A 20,231-nucleotide genomic window follows, 5' to 3' on the forward strand; every position below is an offset into this window, starting at 1 on the left:
TTCTTAGAAAACAACCCTACCAATTACTTCACAATTTATGTAGACCATCAAGCCTGAATGCTCTTATAGTCTTATCTTTCCTCTTTCCTGCTAACTTGGCCTCTACCATGCTTTTATTCTTTATTTTATTTTATTCTTTAATTCTGGTCTAAAAATATGTCATCTTATTTCTTTTAATTCCATGGTATGGCACTTTGAAAGATAGTTTGACAGTCTTTATCTTATCATACAATCCAGAAAGAATGCTCCTAGGTATTTAAATGAATCAAAAACTCATAGCTGCATAAAAACCTGAATGTTGGTAGCAGCTTTATTCACAGTTATAAAAAATTAAAAGCAACTGAGATGCCCCTCATCAGGTGAATGGAAAAACAAAGTGTGATACATTCATACAATGTAATATTATTCAGAAATGAGCTACTAAACTGCTAAGAAACATGGAGGAAACATAAATGCATTGTGTTAAGTGAAAAACAAAACTGGTCTGAAAAAGCAATATGCTTTACTGTTATAAGTAGATGACTTTCTGGAAAAGACAAAACTCTTGAGGCACTGAAAAGATAATGGTTGTCAAGGTTAAGAAGAAGGGAAAGATGAAAGGATTGAGCATAATGATTTGTTAGGACAGTGAAACTGTTCTGTATGAGTCTGTAATGATGTATTATTTGATAAAACCTACATAACTGTATGACTCAGTGAACTTTAATGTAAACTATGGATTTGAGTTAATAATAATAATAACAAATATATCACATCAAGATAAAATGTTAATAACAAGAAAAACTGTGGATGAGTATATTAGAACTTTGTCATGTCTGTTCAAATTTTCTGTAAACTCTAAGAAAGACAATATATTAGTAATGTTTTAAAAACTCCAGGAAGTTTATGAAAATTGCTTCATAGTAGCACCAAAAGTAGAATTTCACTGAGTAATTAAGAGAACATATGTGCGTACAGCAAGCGGTGGGAACCTTAGGGGCCATTTTAGAATTCTGCTAGCCTCACTATCCTAGCCCATGTTTTCAGCTCTTGACAGCATCCTTTGTGACAATAAACTAAACTTGATGACTCCTGTACATCCAAACTGGGCCCTTTTCACTTTCCGTGCGTTACCTGTATTTTATCTACTTTCATAGTTTCAACTACTTTTTACATAGTGTTAACCATAAAACAGTATCCTACCCAGTTAACTCTTCTGAACTCCATATGCATTTTCTAGCTGCCTTTTAATGATATCTATTGGGATTTCTAATAGAACATCAAGGAAGACTCATTAATACTCCCATATACACATAAAAATAAGAACATAGTTCTTCTCCCTGTCAACTTTTTCCGCTTTGAATGTTATCACCATTTATTCATCTGCTCAAAATTAAAAACTTGGAGCTCTGGTTAATGTTTTCTGATGCCTTATCATAGATGAGGGGCTCTCAAATTCTTTATAAGTATTTACATTCTATTCTTGTCTCTCTGGGGAAGGTACCATTCTTTGGGGGCATAGGCACAGAGTTTTCTGCTTTCTCAGAGTAGAGTGGTAAGGCTAGAGCCAAACCATCTGGCTTAAGACCTAAGCTCTTAACAATTCTGTTCTTTATTCTTTCCTGTGCCCACTTGGTCATCAAGTTCTATTAATTCTATCTCTGCAACATCATCCAAACTCACATCCTTATTTGTAGCTCTGCTGTCATGACCTGGATTCAGAATCTCAAAGAACATTTTCTAATCTCCAGAGCTATCTATAGCTCTTGCCTATTTCAAACAACCTACATTTCTGTCTTGTATACTGCACTTAGATGGCAATGAAGTTTTACTTCACTGTTCAGTGGTTTCCTTTCCAAACTTCTTAGTTTACAGTACAAAGTCTTTTTCTGTTTGATTCCTGCCTTTATTTTCTGCCTTATTCTTTCGCTCATAACTGAACTCATTTCATGTTTCCCATGAAACTCTTTTCTTTAAATGTCTGTCTTCTCTTTACTATAATGAGTCCCTGATGAGCAACAATCAATATAGCATTGCTCCAGTTATATAAAATGCTTCATAAATATGCTTCAATAAACTGTATTTAGTCTCTTCCTTTGTTTCAAGATCTGTATTTTGAGATTCATACTAAAAGATGACTTCAAAAAAGTAAATGAAAAGTGTATTTCCATGGCTGAAAATATCATGTGGTTTTCCTTATATGAAATTACACATGTTGGTAATTATGCAGGGAATATTGTTTCCTGTATGTTGAGATAAAGGCCTAGGGTTTGGTTCTTCATTTTATGAGTTATACCAATATCTTTGTTCAAAAAAGTGTACGACTGTGTTCATTTTGATTGTTTGTTTGCATGTAGATGGATTCCCCAGTATTGGTTTTCTAATAAAACTACTTTACCCCCCTCCCGCCCTACCCCTACTTGTTTTTCTGCAAGGTAATACATGTAAAAATAATGCAACTATAAACCACATAGGCTTTTGACTATTACAACTGAAGGAAAATGCCAGATATCACAGGGACAGGATCACAAAAGCACATTTAATGAGATGTAATAAACGGTATTTTTCCCACGTGACGATTCTAATGTTCTTTCCCAATTTGCAATCACAACTGATTAGTTTGGGGGATTTGCGTCCCGCTTTGGCAAAACAAGCTTAACTTCTTGTGGTTACTATTTTAACATAAATTTTCACATCAGAGAACTTTCAACTTCCTCTCTCTTGGCCAGCTTGCCTCCCTGCCTGGTTTGCACTTCGAATGACGTTCATGCGTCCTTCCTGCTAAACCCCGAGGTGGACTTCCGACCTCTTTGCTAGAGGTGAGAATGATGCCACGGCTAGTGACTGCTCTGCGGCTCTCCAAAGCTCCTCCTCCCCAGACAGTGACAGTCTTTGGGCTGCAGAGGTTGGGAAGCAGGACAGGGGACACTGGTAGGGTGCAGCAAGCCGAATCTGGGTGCCGGAGAGGCCGCGCGGGGGACTGGCATGCGCATGCCATGCAGAACGTGGACTCTCTGAGCCATCCCCCTGCCGCTGCACCTGCCCTGGACTCGCCTCGCCCGCCCCGCCGCCCGGCGCGGGCCGCTGTCCACAGTGGGAGGTGCTGAAAGCAAGGAGCGCGCGCGGGGGCGGCGAGGTGGACAGCTCCTGCGAGCGCCCCCCTCCCCGCCCCGCGGCGCCTCCAGCCCGCGCCTCCTCCCGCAGCCATGTTCCACGCGCGGGGAGGGGTGGGGGCCCGGGCGAGAGACGGGGGATCGGGGCGGAGAGAGCCAGCTCTGCCTCGGGGAAGGAGGGGATGAGAGCTGGGGGGAGCGGCGGGAGGAGGAGGAGGCGGCGGCGGCGGCCGCGAGCGAGGAGCCAGCGCTGGGTCCTGCAGTAGGACTCCCAGGAGCCACCATCATGGTGAAGAGGAAGAGCTCCGAGGGCCAGGAGCAGGACGGCGGCCGCGGCATCCCCCTGCCCATCCAGACCTTCCTGTGGCGCCAAACCAGGTGAGGGGCGCCGAGGGCGCGCTGCGGCCGTCCGGGGCTGGGGCCGCTCCGGGGTCCCCGGGGTCGCCGCTGCTGTCAACGCCGCTGCAGCTGAGGCCGCGCCGCAGCCTGCAGCTCCCTCTCTGGGGCCGGAGAAGCAAGCCCTCAGCACCCTCTTAGAAACACGCATTTAGAAAATATTCCAGTGAAGTTTGACGACAAGCAGATTGGCAGTTCGCGAATAAATATATACATTATTTAGGGGTAGGAGGGCAGAGAGCCTGGGAAGAGGGGGCGGGAAGCCAGAGACAGTAATTACGACTGGTTGTGCTCCCAGTCCAATTTCCCCTCCGTCTCCTGCTGTCATTCCAGCCCGGTGACCTGTTGTTTTGCCAGCTCCTGTTTGGCGGATGTCTGCTCTGCCCACTTGTTAACCATTTTTGCTCGGATTCAGCCAGCGTAATCTCCCTGGGTAAAACCCCTCCAAGGAAAATTATTTTTGATAAAGGATTTCTTCCCTCTGGGCAGGTCTTATACGTATTCCAATAAACAGTCAGGAAAGATTATTATTATTATTATTATTATTTTAGAGATTTAGCAGATAAGAAATTAGATTCTAGAAATCATGAACCACACAGCCAGATTCATCTTTTGGTTTTTTGCTATGACCGCACACATGAGTAATGCACCACTCCTGACCATTGGCGGTAGAGAATCTGATTAGGCAAAAGTCCTCAGAATAAAAGTGGACACGGAAAATTGAGAGGTCCACGTCTTTTTCATATATATAATTACACGTGTAAAAGCAAATGCTGTCAGCTGTTCCACACCGCTCATCGACAAGCTATAAGGAAGAATGAAATTTTAGTGTCACAGCACTGTGTCTTATGCATTGAAAAATATATCGTAAGGATGCTTTAATAATGATTTTGCTCATGTTTATAACAAAAATCTCTATTAATTTTTCAGTGCATTTTTGAGACCTAAACTGGGGAAGCAATATGAAGCTTCTTGTGTGGTATGTGATTTTCACCATTTAATGATTATTTCCATATTACGTATAGTAATTTGAACCTTAAGAAAGACTAAATCATACCGGTTGTATGTATTAATTCATTTGGCAAATATTATTGAGTACCCACTCTGTGCCAGGCACAGTTCTACTGTTGGGGTAGAGTGAAGACAAAACAAAAACAAATATGACATTTACGGTGGAGGTGGACAAGTCACAAACAAATATGCACATAAAATACATAATAAGCCAGATGACGATGATAAGTGCTATGGGAAAAAAGAAAGAAAATTAAAAAGCAAAGGAGATGAGGAAGCACTGAACTGGGGGTTTTATTTTATAAACAGTGGGTGGATAAGGATTAATTACTAGTGGAGTGCTTAGGCAAAGATGTGAAGGAAGGAAGGTTGGAATCACAGGGTGAGGGAGGAACCCAGTGGGCAGTAAGTGGAAGGGTGGGGAGGGGCTGAGTAGTAGACGAGAGATACAACCAGGTGGTGGAGGGCCTTTCAGGGCAAATGTGAAAAGTCAAATTATGAATCAACAAAATGAAGACTATTACGTAGCAGAGGTTCATATGATGAGCGCCTATGAACTATCCTGAACAAAATAATATGCAGTTCTGTATTTATACATCTTGTGTATATTCTGCAAGCTAGAAAGTGAATAATATAAAATAATTATAAAAATAGTGCCACAAATACTCATACAAAATAAAGTGCACTTGACCTGAGGTTATAAGAACATCCCATATCCTTACAAATTCTTATTTTGCAAGTTGAGAAAATAAGACATGAAGTCATGAAGCAAAATTGAAATAGCTGTTAGTAGCCTTCATTATGATTGGAGCTTTTATATTTAATGCATTATATACTGTAAAAATAGAAAGCTGCATGCATATTTACAAATACCTACATGAATGGCCTTCTGATAAGGGGCTCTGAAGTGTGTAGGAGCCACAAATTATGACAAATCCAGCTGGAGAGCCAAACACGCGCACACATACACACACACAAGCACACAGGCACACACACTCAAATAGAATTTTGTTTTGTGGAGTCCCCTGTCCTTCAACATTGTCACAGACACATCTTTAATATATAACTTTCTAATAAGGTCCTGTTAATAGAATTTCTTGCTGTCCCTATCTCGTTAAAATAATTTGACACTTGAAATCTCTAAGCTTTGTTTAAACCATGCTGACAATTACTCTAGCTTAAAATAACCATGACTTTTCTCTGTTCTTAGCAAAGATATGTCTTAACGTTTTTAATGTAGTCACAGAATATGAAATAGCTAAGTTACATTTATGGAGAGGTAGATAAGGAACAAGATATACAGGCATGAATACAGACAATTTCCAGTGTTTAAAGAATTGTTTAAAAAGTTATACTAGTAACATTTAAAAAGAAAATGATATTAACTACCCAGAACTCCATGAGATTATGAAATACATAATCACTCCTCTTTGATGTATTCATTAGACTATATAAATTCTTTATAATCTTTTAGTGTCTAACACATCTTTCACTTAATGAATTCTTAGATACATGAGGACTGGGGAACTTTAACGTATTTGGATCTGCACCTCCAACATATCTAAAGGCCTTTGTTTAATATCTCTAAAAAGAAAAGTTGTGCTCCTTACCAAAACCTCAGTGTACCTTTCCTTTATGAAGATGAATTTCTTTGTTTTTGGTGGGACTGGGGTTTGAACTCAGGGCTTCATGCTTGCAAAGCAGGTGCTCTATCACTTGAGCCACACCTCCACTCCCTGAAGGTAAATTTCTTATTTTCCTTTTTTGAATCAAAAAGTAAACAAGTTTCACTGGGTATTCTCTGTAGTAAACCAGTTTTTCTTCCACAAACACCCTGGTCATTTCAATAAAACAGTCAGAACACTTGGGACTAATATTGTGATCCTTTCATATGACAATTACACATATTTCTTGACCATTTGGGGAAATCAAGCACTAATCTCGTTCTTACGAGTTAAATCTTCATTAACTATATTAACAGTATTTAATCCCCAATAACTTGTAGTGACATTCTCCACCCTCAAAAAGTCAAATTAAAACAAAACAAAACAAAAATCAAAAACCAAAACTGAATAGGTGAAAGTTGTTTCCTGTTCTAGGATGCTACACTCTCTGAAAGCTTATTTAGTAAGAAAGTCTTCATAAAAAGCAAAGCAAAGATGGCCTATTTCCCTGTTCAACTTCTTCTTTGCCTCCTTTCCTCTAGGTATTCAAAAGATATTAAGTGGTTTTTGTAGTTCCAGGGATTAGGTTAAGAAGGTTCTGTGCTGGATCATTTCTGGGAACATGGAATAAATCAGAGGCCCTAGTACCTGTTGAACAAATTGACACAAATTCTGTCTCTCAAGATGTTTTCAGGAAACACATTTCATTTTGGTCTGCCACTGTGACAACCCCTTTGATGACGCATCAACATTTTATAAATTATATTAAAAAATCTCTTGAGGTTAAGTGTGTTTTTTGTTAGAGGAAGTGTATCTAGAAGCTTATTTATAACTATTAAAGATCACTTAATAATTCAAAAAATAGGATCAAAAGCCTGCAAAGAAGGCTGGGCATGGTAGTACAATTCTGTAATTCCCAGCTATTCAGGAAACTGAGGCAGGAGGATTGAGGTCCTAGGCCAGCACAGGCAAATGTGTGAGACCATGTAGGAAAAAATAAAATAAAAGCAGGAGGGAGAAATTTTAAAATAAATAAATAAATAAAGTAAAAGGGCTGGGGGTGTGGCTCGAGTGGAAGAGCATGTGCCTAGGAATCAGAGGCCCTGAGTTCAATCACCAGTATCACAAATAAGAAAAAAAAATAGCCTACAATAGACAATTAATAGGAAATTATGACTGCTGGTCAACATATACATACATCTGATGCATCTAAAGAACTAGGACCAGTGATTTACATCTGTTAGGATATGATAGTACCTTGATGTCCATTTTTTTAAACAACTAGAATATTCCTTATTTTCGTGCTTTTTTTTTTTTAAATCTATAGTCCTTTGAACGAGTATTGGTGGAAAATAAGTTGCATGGCCTGTCTCCAGCACTCTCTGAAGCCATCCAGAGCATTTCCAGATGGGAGCTGGTACAAGCCGCCCTTCCACATGTTCTTCATTGCACAGCAACTCTGCTTTCAAACAGGAACAAGCTAGGTTGGTGCTCCTGCCTCACGCTGTATTGCATACCATTGTCTTTTGTGTTCAGTGCTCCTAAAAGCAGTATGTCTTGAGGGGTTGTGTCATCCTAGGCCCTGTGCACCCATTATCTCATTTAATTATCACAAAATTTCCCTCATATCAGTACCATCATGATTTCCGTTTTACCAATGAGGGAGCTGAATATCTTGTTTTTATTTCATAAGTAGTATACGAATACATTCTCCTCTGGAATGTTAAAATATTAGAGTTTAGCTAAAGACTCTCATTTACCTAAGATGAGTCCTGTCTGGCATTTCCTCTTTATTCTTCCAATTCCTAAATTTGGCAGATTCTCCCATGACACTTCTCCAGTTTTGTAGTACTACATGTGTTTGTGTACATAAAGATTATTTCATGTGCTGGTGTGTATCCCACTCCCTTCACTACTTTGGGTCTCTGCTCAGATGTTACATGTAGAAGGGCTTTCTAGATCATGTTGTCTAAAATAGAATAGTGGCTATCTTCATCAGAGACTACACTTTCAACCACTACTGCCTATTTGGGAATATTTGGGTATCTGACTAATGAGACGTGATTCATGCAGATTCTACCTATGTGCAGAGATTACAGCCAGTAAGAAAATCCAAAAAACAAGGAGCTTTGCCACCAGTGGTTCTTAGAAATATAGAGAAATGCTAGTGCCTCCTGGAAAACTGAGCCACAGAGCAAAGTAGAGATATTCTACCCAGACCAAAGGTTGATATTCATTGCTGAGCTCACATAGCTTACCTTTATCTGACCATGTGGTTGTGCCATGCAGGCCACCAGGATAAACTGGGTGTTGCTGAGACAAAACTCCTTCACACCCTGCACTGGATGCTCTTGGAGGCCCCCCAGGACTGCAACAGTGAGCGGTTTGGGGCCACAGAAAGAGGCTCCAGCTGGGGTGGCAGCAGCAGCGCGTTCATCCACCAGGTGGAAAACCAGGGTTCTCCAGGGCAGCCTTGCCAAAGCAGTTCCAATGATGAAGAAGAGAACAACCGAAGGAAGATCTTCCAGAACTCCATGGCGACTGTGGAGCTTTTCGTGTTTCTGTTTGCTCCTCTGGTACATAGGATCAAAGTAAGCAGTAAGCTAGCTTCAGGGCTCGGGTGCTATGGAGATGAGTGGAGGATGGGCTACAAAAGATATATCTGTATTTGTTTGTGCATGTCTTTGTGTGGTCTTACAGAAAGTCAAAGCACAGAAAGTTTTATTTTTATGTTAAACTAGTGAACATTACTCCAAAAACTCAAATACTCACATATTCTTTACCTACTTAAAAAATCTTCTATGGTAATTCATCTGTCTCAAGATAAAACCCAACACTTAGATATGGTATATAAGGTGAAGCATGTTCTAGGGCTTAAATTCCTTTCTTGGGTTATCAACTGTCAATCTCCACCAGCCACCTTCTGATTTAGCCTTGGTAGCCATTTCCTGAGTATGCTCTTGCTGTTTGATCTGCCTCTTGTCTCTTCTTCTCATCGTCCTTCAGACTCCAATTTCAAAGTCATCATTTCCATGAAGCTGTTACTTAGACCTTTCTCATGCAGACTTAGTCACCATCTACTTTATAATTTTTGTAGCATTTTGTAATTACCTCTATTGTTATATGGGACCCAGAGCAGAAGTTTTAAGTTTTTGTGTCTTATGAACTTTTTGACAGTTAGCTACTGCCTAAGAATTGCATTTTTAATATTTCAAAACAGAAAATATGGGATTGTACAGAAACAAATTATCTTTTAATGTGATTACATTTATTTATCATTTGGATTTATAAAAGAAAATATAACTTGAAATCATTGTGCTCCCACTTTCTAGATGTGTGACCCTGGTGATATTACTTAACCTCTTAGATCCTCAATTGCAGAAAATTGTGGATATAATATAGGGTGAAGACGCATAATCTCATATTCCATCTGAATGCTATGACAAGAGACAAGAAGGAATTTGGATGCTAAAGTGACTTTCAGTAGAATATTATGACCGTAATGAATAGGTGTTCAAATTAGCAATGTATATATGAAGGTGACTATGGCCACTGGCAACTACTGTGAGGGAGATGGACTAATGAGTCTTTTTACCCCAGTCTAGTTTTCTAAAGCATTCACTTTTAATTAACTCTGTCCTATTTCTGGTAGGAATTGCCTCATGAAATCATGGAAACAGACATTGGTAAAAGCAAGGAAAGTACCTGTAATGTGTAGATAGAGATTCTACCAGTGTCTACACCTTCTTTTTTTCCTCAGGACTTCTTTACCTCTACCAGCTCTACAACTGTTTGAATACCAGAAAGTGTCTTCTCCAACTACTGTTTAGATGTCTTCTTAAAGGAGACTATAGGAGAAAAATTAGGGTCCCAGTGTTCAGATAGTCCTTCAACTTAAGAATTACAAAGGAACACACCCACAAAGGAGGAGCCATAGGTTCTATATGTATTCAAGTCTTACGGGCTACTGGAGTTCATTGGTATTGTTTGGAGAAAGTGGAAATACGTTAACTTAATCAATGATTGTGTATGGATGCTGAGGAGGAAATGCTTGAGAAGATCTCAACTTCTCTTGAAAAATAATAGTTTTAACCTAGTTATGAATACACCAAATAAAGCAAAATGATAACAGTAAATGTCAGTGAGTGTTAAGTGTCACACCCGTATAGCAGATGTTAAAGACCAGCATTTTGGTTCAGGAGACTTTAACACTTCCTGCAGCAATTTCTACTGAGGTCTTATTTGTGTTAAGATTATTTGTAAGAAGCATAGAAAAAGATTGTGGTCAGAAACTAAGAAATCATTACAACCAGGTCAATTGAGGTTTGGCTTCCTGTAATTCTGGAGGCAAATCTGATAAGCCTTGCTTAATGTTAGTTCCCTGTTTGCTGGATGGTATGTGCAGACTTCCTCCAAATATATTTCAAGGGAATTGAGATTACTGTCCCCTAACCTCTTGACTTATCTGTGTAGCTGCTTCTTTAGTATCTCAAGTTGAACATCTAAACAGCATCCCATCCTTACTATGTCAGGTATTGCTGCTCTGCACATTACCCAGCTTTATTAATGCCAATGCCAAAAGTCCTTGACACCTTGCTGTGTCACACTCCACTTCCTAGCATGTAGCAAACTTTGTAACTATATTTCCATTTAGATTGTACCACTTCTAATTTTTCTCTCTACTCTCACCCTACTCTAACCATCTTTCACTCAGGTGATAACAATAGCTTTCCAAATTGTCTCTCCTTCCACCTTTATCCTTTCTCAAACTATTCTCAACAATAAGTGAACTTATTCAAACATGTCCAGCCATGCCACTGTGCTGCTCAAAACCCTCCAGTAACTTACCTTCTTCCACAGTAATTGCTGAAGTCCTTACTATGTCCAATCAGGCAATAAATTATCTGTCTAGCAATTGATGACTGCCCGATCTTATTTTTTCTACTCTCCCTCTCATTCTCTTGACTCCAGGCATTCAGTTTATTGGCTGTTTCTTGACACAATATGCAAACATAGGGCCTTTGCACTTGCCAATCCATTCCCATGGAATATTTTTTCTAGAGACATCTACATGGTAGCTGCCTTATTCCATTTAGATCTTGTCTCAAAAGCCACCTTCTCACTATGGTTCCCATGGCCTTCTTGACTAAGAAGTTAACACCTTGCCTGATGCATCCCTTCACCTGATTTACGTCTCTTTTGCACTGTGAACAGGGACTTCTGTATACTCTGTTCCCTGTTGTATTCAAGAACCTAGAATAGCACCAGGTGCATGGTATGTGCTCTATAAATATTTGTGGAATAAGCATGGGATGCATTTGACTAAATATTCTGTGAACTATCCTAATGTTACTACGGAGAACCTAGAGGCCTTTTCATTGTTGTTACTCTGTGTCTCTGCTTCTAATGATGGCAGGACCCCAGCCTGGTCTTTAGCTTTGGATAAAGGCCTCTCTACCAATGGGCGAACTTATCCAGGGATTTTTATCAGCCTTTTCAGCTGAATAATCAATTCACCATTTGAAGAACTACTTGCCTTTTTCTATTTTTCTAATTTCTTCCCAACTTTTATCCTTCTAGCTCAGTGGTTTTCAGCTATGACTGCATGTGATGGTCACATATGATAGGGGAACTTTAATAAACCTCACAGAGATTCTAATTTAATGAGTTTGGGTAGGAGAGGTAGGTGAGCCCTTAGCTTCCTATGTTTTAGAGCTCCTAGGTGATTATAGTAATGAAATCAGAGTTGCAAACCACTGTCCTAAGTGAATTTCTGGGTTTCAGCTGTGTTCATTAGTCTTCAATCACATTATCTGCTTCCATTTTCCCACTATTTGTGAGGCTGAGTTGCTTAAGATGTAATTTCACAATGCCATATATTTGGACTTCTATAATATGGCCTGCATTTTAAAACCTCAGCCTCTAAAAATAAAGTAGCAATGAAGCAGAAAATGTGTTTATGGAGGAACTTTCAATTATAGATAAATCATGTGGGCATGGGTTGTAACTCAATCCCAATTCAGCAAGTATTTACAGAATATTTGTTGTGCACACAATTATAAATGTTGTCTTAAGAGCTGGGATGATGCTGGTGGCTCAGAAGGAAGAGGGATGCTTGATGTATCACTGCCTCTAAGGAAGGAGGGAACATTACAAAATAAGCACACTCTGAAGGGTCGAAGTATATTAACCTGATTCAATGAAATGCAAGATGGAGATGAACTGGAGAATAGAAAGTCACCATAGCCAGCCACCAAGGGTATTGCCTTATGAGAGAGAAATAGGAATAATTTTATAATTAAGAGAAATGATAATGTAACCATGACTGAAGAGTTCTGCTAATACTCTTGTAATAAAAGGTCTCCATTACAGCAAACACAAAACAACACTTTGTATGTTCCATGTTTTTCAAAGCTACATTTTGATTAATTACTTATTTTGCATGAAGCAGATTGCTGTGATTTCTGTTGCCATTTCAGTGATAACTTAGGGTCATTGGTTTACACTAGAAATACTTATCTGGGTAGTGAAAGAAGTTTAGCAGATTGTCCTCCTCTGACAATAATCTGTAAATAATGATGCATTGACTGGTACAAGGCAGTTACTGGATATAGATCTTCTCTGCCCCCAGGAATCTGACCTCACCTTCCGACTGGCCAGTGGGCTTGTTATATGGCAGCCTATGTGGGAGCACAGACAGCCCGAAGTCTCTGGCTTCACAGCACTGGTAAAGCCCGTCAGGAACATCATTACAGGTTCGTGACTCAGACATCCAATGTTGTGGTATTAGCAGATTCCCTCATGTACAGGAGTAAGGGTGATGGGATTATTTGTCTTTAAGAAGCTAAGAGAAAGTAAATATGTCTGAGAGGTTATCTAGGAATCTCTGGTATAGGGCTTATTCACATGAGACAAAATGCCAAATGAGGGACATTTGAGTCTATTACATGACTTTGAGTAGTAGTACATGTCTGTACCTCAGTTCCCTCATATGTAAAATGGGAATTAAAAAATCATATTAATATTACTTGCAGGAATATTATGAGAAATAAATGCATTAAAATACGTAAAACAGCTTAGAAGAATGCCTGGCTCATAGTAAGTGAATAAGCAAGATCTATTATTAGTTATTATTTTATCGTCATCATGGTAAATCGAGGTAGATTATTCCTTAACAATCTCATCATAGTGTTTCATTGCTATCAAAGCATTTTGCTTTAGCAAGTGTCTAATGAGATAGCCATATTGTTGAATTGTAAGAAAAGCACAACATGATAAATTAAACAGTAAACAGTAGACTCACACTTCACTCCATATCTATCTCTTGCTATGTATGGGCCCTAACTTTCCTGAGCATTTCCATTAATGTAAAATAGAAATAATATGCCACTTTATATGGTTTCTTAGTTAGCAGTAAATGAAGATGCACATAAACTGCCCATTTTATAGTAAGTGCTTTAAAATCCCACCCTTTTAGTCTCAACTCTATTTTAACATCACTAACAAAACTTGAAAACAAAAAAATCATGTGGTAAGTCCACAGAAGCATATGTTCACAAACATATACACACATATATTTATACAGTTTGCTTACTTCATAAGGCTTTCATGCAGACAGTGGAGTAAAATGCATATAAAAGAGCTTTCTAAATGGAAACAAGTTCTTACATGCATTTTTTTCCACATTACCTAACACACCCTTAAAAGGTACATAATATGCTAAGGAATCTGTGTGACCAGGGAATGCCATACTAGACACATATTTATAAGATGCTTAAAGTAAAAAATAGAGCTACTGGAAAGAAGAGTGAACTTTGTCACATACTAAAAGTAGATTAATTCCACAACTTACACGCATATAAAATATTAACTCATGAAATATAAATTCAAGTATGAAGTCTGTCATAGTTTCAAATGTCAAGAAACTAATAGGAAAAGGTGTCATAACCAGGAATCTACTCAGATTCTATGCATGGAATGAAGTTAATTACTTTAGATTTAAACTACTGGAGAGTGAGTATAGGACAGATGTAAGATGATTTCCAGAACAATAGACATACAGCAGAAGAGAGTAAACATTTGTAAGTATAACAAAATTATTAGTGAAAAAAACGTGTCTCATATCTTTATGGTATGTGATTAAAAAAACTTAATTTTTTGATAGTTTGTCTTCCTATTATTTTCATCCTCCTATTTCCTCTTCTTCTTCTCCTCCTCCTCCTCTCATTCTTTTCTTCTTTTTCTTCCTCTTCTTCTCCTTCTCCTTCTTCTTCTCCTCCTCCTCCTTCTTCTTTTCTCTCTCTGTTTCTCTCTCTCTCTCTCTCTCTCTCTCTCTCTCTCTCTCTGTCTGTCTCTCTTTCTCTCTCTCTCTCTCTCTCTCTCCCCTGTGCAGTGCTAGGGATTGAACCTAGGGCCCCATGCAGTCTAGCCTACTATTATACCACTGAGTTTTACCTCCAGCCCCATCTCTTTTTGATTAATACATAAACTATCATTTAGCACATATATAAAAGCTACTATGAAACTGTGGCCCTCTATGAAAGTCCTTGACTATTCACCTCACCCTCCCTTTGCTTTTAGAAAATACTCAAAATTGGTTTCTTTCCCCTGTGCCTGATCTCATGGACTTGAAAGGGTACCCAGAATCTGCCCAGAATCTGAGGGGAAATTAGACTCAGCTTAGACAACACAGAAAAAGCGATGCCTGATTGTGACCTTGGCAAATCACTTTCCTTCTCAACACAGTTTACTTTCTCACCACTTAAGTGAAGCATTGCCACCTAGTTTCCCACTGTTCCTGACCCTAAGGTAAAGATGTGACTGACTTGAGCCTTCCCTTGGGGACAGATTAATGTGGTAGTTAAAACACAGACTCGAGTCAGGCAGGCTGGCTGGTAAGTTAAGCTTCCTGTGCCTTGGTTTCTTCATCTGTAAAATGAGCATTATAATAATATAGCATTACTATTGGGCTACTGAAAGGGTTAAGTTAGATAATGCATGTAAAATGCTTAGAACAGGCAAATGCATGTAGTAATTGCTGAGTAGATGGTACCTATTGTTATTCTTAGTGTTGCCAACTTTTTAGCACCTTTACCTTCTGAGTCAGACTGAAGAGATTAAAACATTCATAACTGAAAAATGCTAAGATTTTTGAATTGGCTATTTTATTTCTCTTACAACATGTGTTATTAAATGTCTCCTTTCACTGTGATCAGGATCTATTAAAATCATTAAATTATCTATTAAAATGGGCTTTTATTTGAAGATGAAATTAACTTATAGAATAAGTTCATTTATAATCTTCATGATGGAATTTCTCTCATCTTGGCAGCCAAAAGAAGTTCTCCTATCAACAGTCAAAGTCAGACCTGTGAATCACCTAATCAAGACACAAGACACAGAGAGGTTAGTTCATTATAATTTTGAGAAAAGGGAAGAAGGAATTCTTTGATGAAGTGTGCTATAAAGGATAAGACATAGTTCTAAATTCATACTGCAGAACTCAAAGCCCTCTCTTCCTCCTTGAAGGTACAACTTTTAGCAGCCTCAAGTTTTGTCTCAGTCACATGTGACAATTAATTTTATGTATCTTCCAAGTATACAGCCACTGAAAAATACTGTGTATGACTAGTATTTTATCTCAATGATTAGTGTGTGATTAGTAGTGCTTTTATCTCAGTGGCTGCCATGTAACATTCAATACATGTTGTCATTTTTCATCTCACATTAAATAAGGTATCATCCAGTTCTCAATTATTGAATCCTTTAAGTTGTTTAGGTAAGTACAATATAGGTTAAATAGTATCTCAGGGAGTGGAAGGAGGGAGGAGGAGGGAGGGCATAAAGTGCAGTGCCACCTATTAATAAATCTAAAGCTTAATAGAGTCAAATTTAGCCATCTAAAATGGAATATGAAAAATGAAACTATATAGTTCAATGCAAATTTCTCACATTTGGTTCATGCAAGAAAAAAATGAAGGCCAGGATAGGTGAAAACTACATAGAAATGCATACTACTATTATCTTGTCATTAGATGACCTGTCTTCACTTTCAATTCGACTTCTACAAAGTGAAACTGAATGCCTTCAATCAAAATTGGATCCTCTTTTCAATTGATATACTGTGGTCAGGAATATCTCCAGCCTTTTTTACCCTCTAACTGGAAATTTTAGAGTTCTAGCATAACTACCATTTACTGAACAATTGTTTACCTTATTATTTATATGCTTTTAGGTTTGTATATTTTTCATATTCAGCATCTTTGAAATTGAAGGTGCCTGACAATCTTTGCCTTCCTACAGTCTCCCTGCCTGGTAGCTTTTGATATGACTGTCATTCTGTGAGCATGAATTTGTTGTTTCCAGCATCAAAATTTGCAGTATCATGGTTGGTGACTGAGAAGAAAGTCAGAGAGGATAATGGAGTACTCGTTTTAGAAATAACTCTTTTATGAGATAACACTCTTGACACAAAGAAAGTTATGCTTTAGAAAAGCTCAAATATTAACATCTCTGAGTTGAGAATTCTAAATATGAAGACATTTTAGAAATACCTATACCAATTCAATTTCCTCATACTCTCCCTTTACATGTATATAGGATGGATATATATATATACAGATAGAGATATATAATCAAAAGCTAGGGCTAAGTAAGCCTAAAATAGCTCCTTTAGTAAGTCTATAATAAAAAGTCTTTGCTGATAAGTCAAGTGTCCTAGTTTAGTTAACAGAGTCTCTTTTTCTTAGTGGTGCATAAAATAAGAGTGTCTTATAAATGGTGACATCTTAAATACAGTGAAATATGTAAAGCTCATATTTTTCTGGACTTTATCCTCTCTTTTGATTTCTTGCCAAGTCATATTGTTTTCTTTTTCACTATGTTGCTAAGATGTATTTTTATTCTCTATGCCCACTACTGCCCTCTAAATCAAGGGCCTCATAACTTGATTGCAGCTTGAACCACCTAATTGGATTTTCTACCTCTGTCCTTCCTGGCTTGAAACAGCCCTCTAATTTTTTCAAAATCTCCCAAATCATCTAACATGAAACATACATAGTATACTTGTACTATAGGATTCTTAAGTCAAATTCAGAAGATTTATTCATGAAATTTCTATTTTTGTTTTTCTGCAAATTATGGTTGAATCATACTTTGTTTTGTGTATGAAAATCATGTAAGTGCTAAAATACCATGATAGATTTTTGAAGGTTTTTATACTATAATGAAGCATTTAATCTGCAATGCCTATTGAAAATATTTCATATTACCTGGGAAAAATTACATTTACCAGCTAAACGTAATTAAAATAAGCTACTTGGTAAGAGAATTGTTGAGCATGTACTTATAAATAAGAGTAAAGGTTGTCATGGCAACTGAAAAATGTATTTCATTCTCCCCCTGATGAATGATGAAAAATTTGAACCTTGCACTTCCATTCTCCTGTGCTGGCTTTAATTTAATTACCTCCTGCTAACCTGGTGCTAGTCTTTAGCCTAACACCTCTGTTGGGTTCTCTGCAGTATTGGCATATCTTTGATGAAATGTAAGTTTTATAACACTCCTATAGATACTGGATATAGAGGTGAAAAAGAAAATTCAAGGGCAAAATGAAATAACATTTATTAAAGTACTTAGACTAATGCATGGAATTTCACAGGTGCTTTTTAAAAATCTGTTTCCATTTCCTTTTGGACAAAGTCAAAATCTCTTGGTCTATGACATTATAGTTAGTTATGCTGAAAAAAACCCATATATTGAACTGCATATGTAATAGAGAACAAATTCTAGAGAATATGCTTAAAGGGAAAAAAAAACATTAATTTACCATTCCTAAAGGGACTCCAGGTGGTCTGTGAAACATTCCAGTCTGATTCCATCTCACCCAAGGCCACCATTTCTGGCTGTCATCGAGGAAACTCCTTTGATGGAAGCCTCTCCTCCCAAACTTCCCAGGAAAGAGGTCCTTCGCATTCCAGGTATGTGATTATATTATTAGAGACAAAAATGTATCCTCAGCTACCAAAAGTTAATTGTGCCTTTTAGCTATTTTACAGCCTTTGTTCTTTAAAATATGTGTGTGCATAATATCTGTATATATTCTTGGCCAAGGTATAGTTAGATTATTAATGGCACAAATGAGTTTTGCATGCCTCTCATTTGAACAAAACTGTATGAAGTTGGAAAGACACATTGAATCTAATGAGTTGTCTGAGTTAGATACTATTAAGTGCAGGAACTTCAATGATGTTGTCAAAAGATTATGTTGCAGAGGTATTAGAGTGTCTATTTTCATGTTTAAGGATACTTAATACAAGCAGATTCTTGTATCAAAGTGGGTGCTGCATGATAAAAGCGAGAGCACACAAGGGAGGGGTGAGGATAGGTAAGACACCTTAAAAATTAGCTAGCATTTGTTGCCCTCAATGCAGAGAAACTAAAGCAGATACCTTAAAAGCAACTGAGGCCAATAGGAGAAGGGGACCAGGAACTAGAGAAAAGGTTAGATCAAGAAGAATTAACCTAGAAGGTAACACACACGCACAGGAAAGCAATGCGAGTCAACTCCCTGTATAGCTATCCTTATCTCAACCAGCAAAAACACTTGTTCCTTCCTATTATGGCTTATACTCTCTCTACAACAAAATTAGAAATAAGGGCAAAATAGTTTATGCTGGGTATTGAGGGGGTAGAGGGGAGAGGGAGGGGGCGGAGTGGGTGGTAAGGGAGGGGGTGGGGGCAGGGGGGAGAAATGACCCAAGCATTGTATGCACATATGAATAATAAAACAATAAAAAAAAGAATCTTAGGAAGAGATAAAAGTTATTTTGATAGAGGTGAATCATTGTCTTTTTAAAGTCTGAACTTTCTTAACTTCAGAAATAATTAAATTTATTATTTAAAATGCCAGCAGCAAAAAAAAAAAAAGTGGGTGCTGCTAAATGCTTGGAAATTATTAAGTCTATTCCTTGTAAACATTCCAACACTGTACCTGTTATTTTGTGTGCAAAGCAAACTTGCTTACAAACACCTTCCCTAAGGATAAGAAGGATCAAGAGCTAGTCTACTTCTTTCTACACCCTCTTGAAATTGTGTACACCTAGATTCATGAAATTTGCCACTCCACCTAAGAAGTGAGAGTCCCTGAGATTTTTTGTATACTTCTACTTTCAAATGAAATTGCAGTCCAGAAAATATTATTTTTATTTTTGATTTATCATATATTAATAGTACAAGGGGATTTCATTGTGATAATTCCATACATGTGTCCAGTATGCCTTGAGCAAGTTCACCCCTCCATTTTATTCTCATTCCCTCTTCCCCTTTCTTCTGTTTGGTGGTTTACATTATGCTGTCTTCATATGTATATATCCAGCATACTTTCATCCTATTTACCTCTCAGTATACTTTCCTTCTCTCCTTTCTCTAATTCCCTCCAGTCACCCATATAAATTCATGTTCTATCATTATTATCGTCATCATCATTTTAAGACTAGGTTCCACAAATGAGCAAGAACGTAACATTTGTCCTTTTGCACTCAGCATGATGATCTTCAGTTCCATCCATTTTCCTGAAAATGTCATTATATATATATATTTTTTATATATATATATATATATATAATCCATTCATCAACTGATTACACAGTTTGGCTATTGTGAAGAGAGGTGCAATAAACATGAGTATGCAGGTATCTCTCTTGTCTGTTGATTTACATTCCTTCAGATATATGCCCATGAGTGGTACAGCAGGGTCATAAGGTAAGTCTATTTTCAGTTTTTGAGGAACCTCCATACTGATTTCCATAGTAGTTGCACTAGTTAACATTCTCACCAACAAGTGTTTAAGTGTTCCTTCCTCCCCACCCTCCACATCCTCACCAGCATTTGTTGTTTTCTTGATGATTACTGATCTGACTAGGGTGAGATGGACTCTTAGGTAGTTTTGATTTACATTTCCTTCATGACTAAAGATATTGAACATTGCTTCATGTATTTATTAGCCATTTGTATTTCTTCTGAGAACTGTCTATTCAATTAATTTGCCCATTTATTAATTGCATTATTT

General features: G+C 37.9%; 1 protein-coding gene across 5 annotated transcripts in view; it reads left to right on the forward strand.

The window, feature by feature from the left end:
• Window positions 1-3,279: 3,279 nt before the first annotated feature.
• Window positions 3,280-20,231, forward strand: part of Unc80 (unc-80 homolog, NALCN channel complex subunit) — a 201,098-nt gene continuing 184,146 nt past the window's right edge. For all 5 annotated transcript variants that reach the window (XM_074071616.1, XM_074071619.1, XM_074071617.1 and 2 more), the window contains exons 1-7: window positions 3,280-3,470; window positions 4,419-4,467; window positions 7,491-7,647; window positions 8,453-8,754; window positions 12,795-12,918; window positions 15,495-15,568; window positions 18,002-18,141. In XM_074071616.1, coding sequence (XP_073927717.1) covers window positions 3,379-3,470; window positions 4,419-4,467; window positions 7,491-7,647; window positions 8,453-8,754; window positions 12,795-12,918; window positions 15,495-15,568; window positions 18,002-18,141 — 938 coding nt within the window. In that variant the 5' untranslated portion in view covers window positions 3,280-3,378. The remainder of the gene's footprint in view (window positions 3,471-4,418; window positions 4,468-7,490; window positions 7,648-8,452; window positions 8,755-12,794; window positions 12,919-15,494; window positions 15,569-18,001; window positions 18,142-20,231) is intronic.

Source organism: Castor canadensis, chromosome 4 (assembly GCF_047511655.1).
Source record: "Castor canadensis chromosome 4, mCasCan1.hap1v2, whole genome shotgun sequence".
Classification (NCBI taxonomy): domain Eukaryota; kingdom Metazoa; phylum Chordata; class Mammalia; order Rodentia; family Castoridae; genus Castor; species Castor canadensis.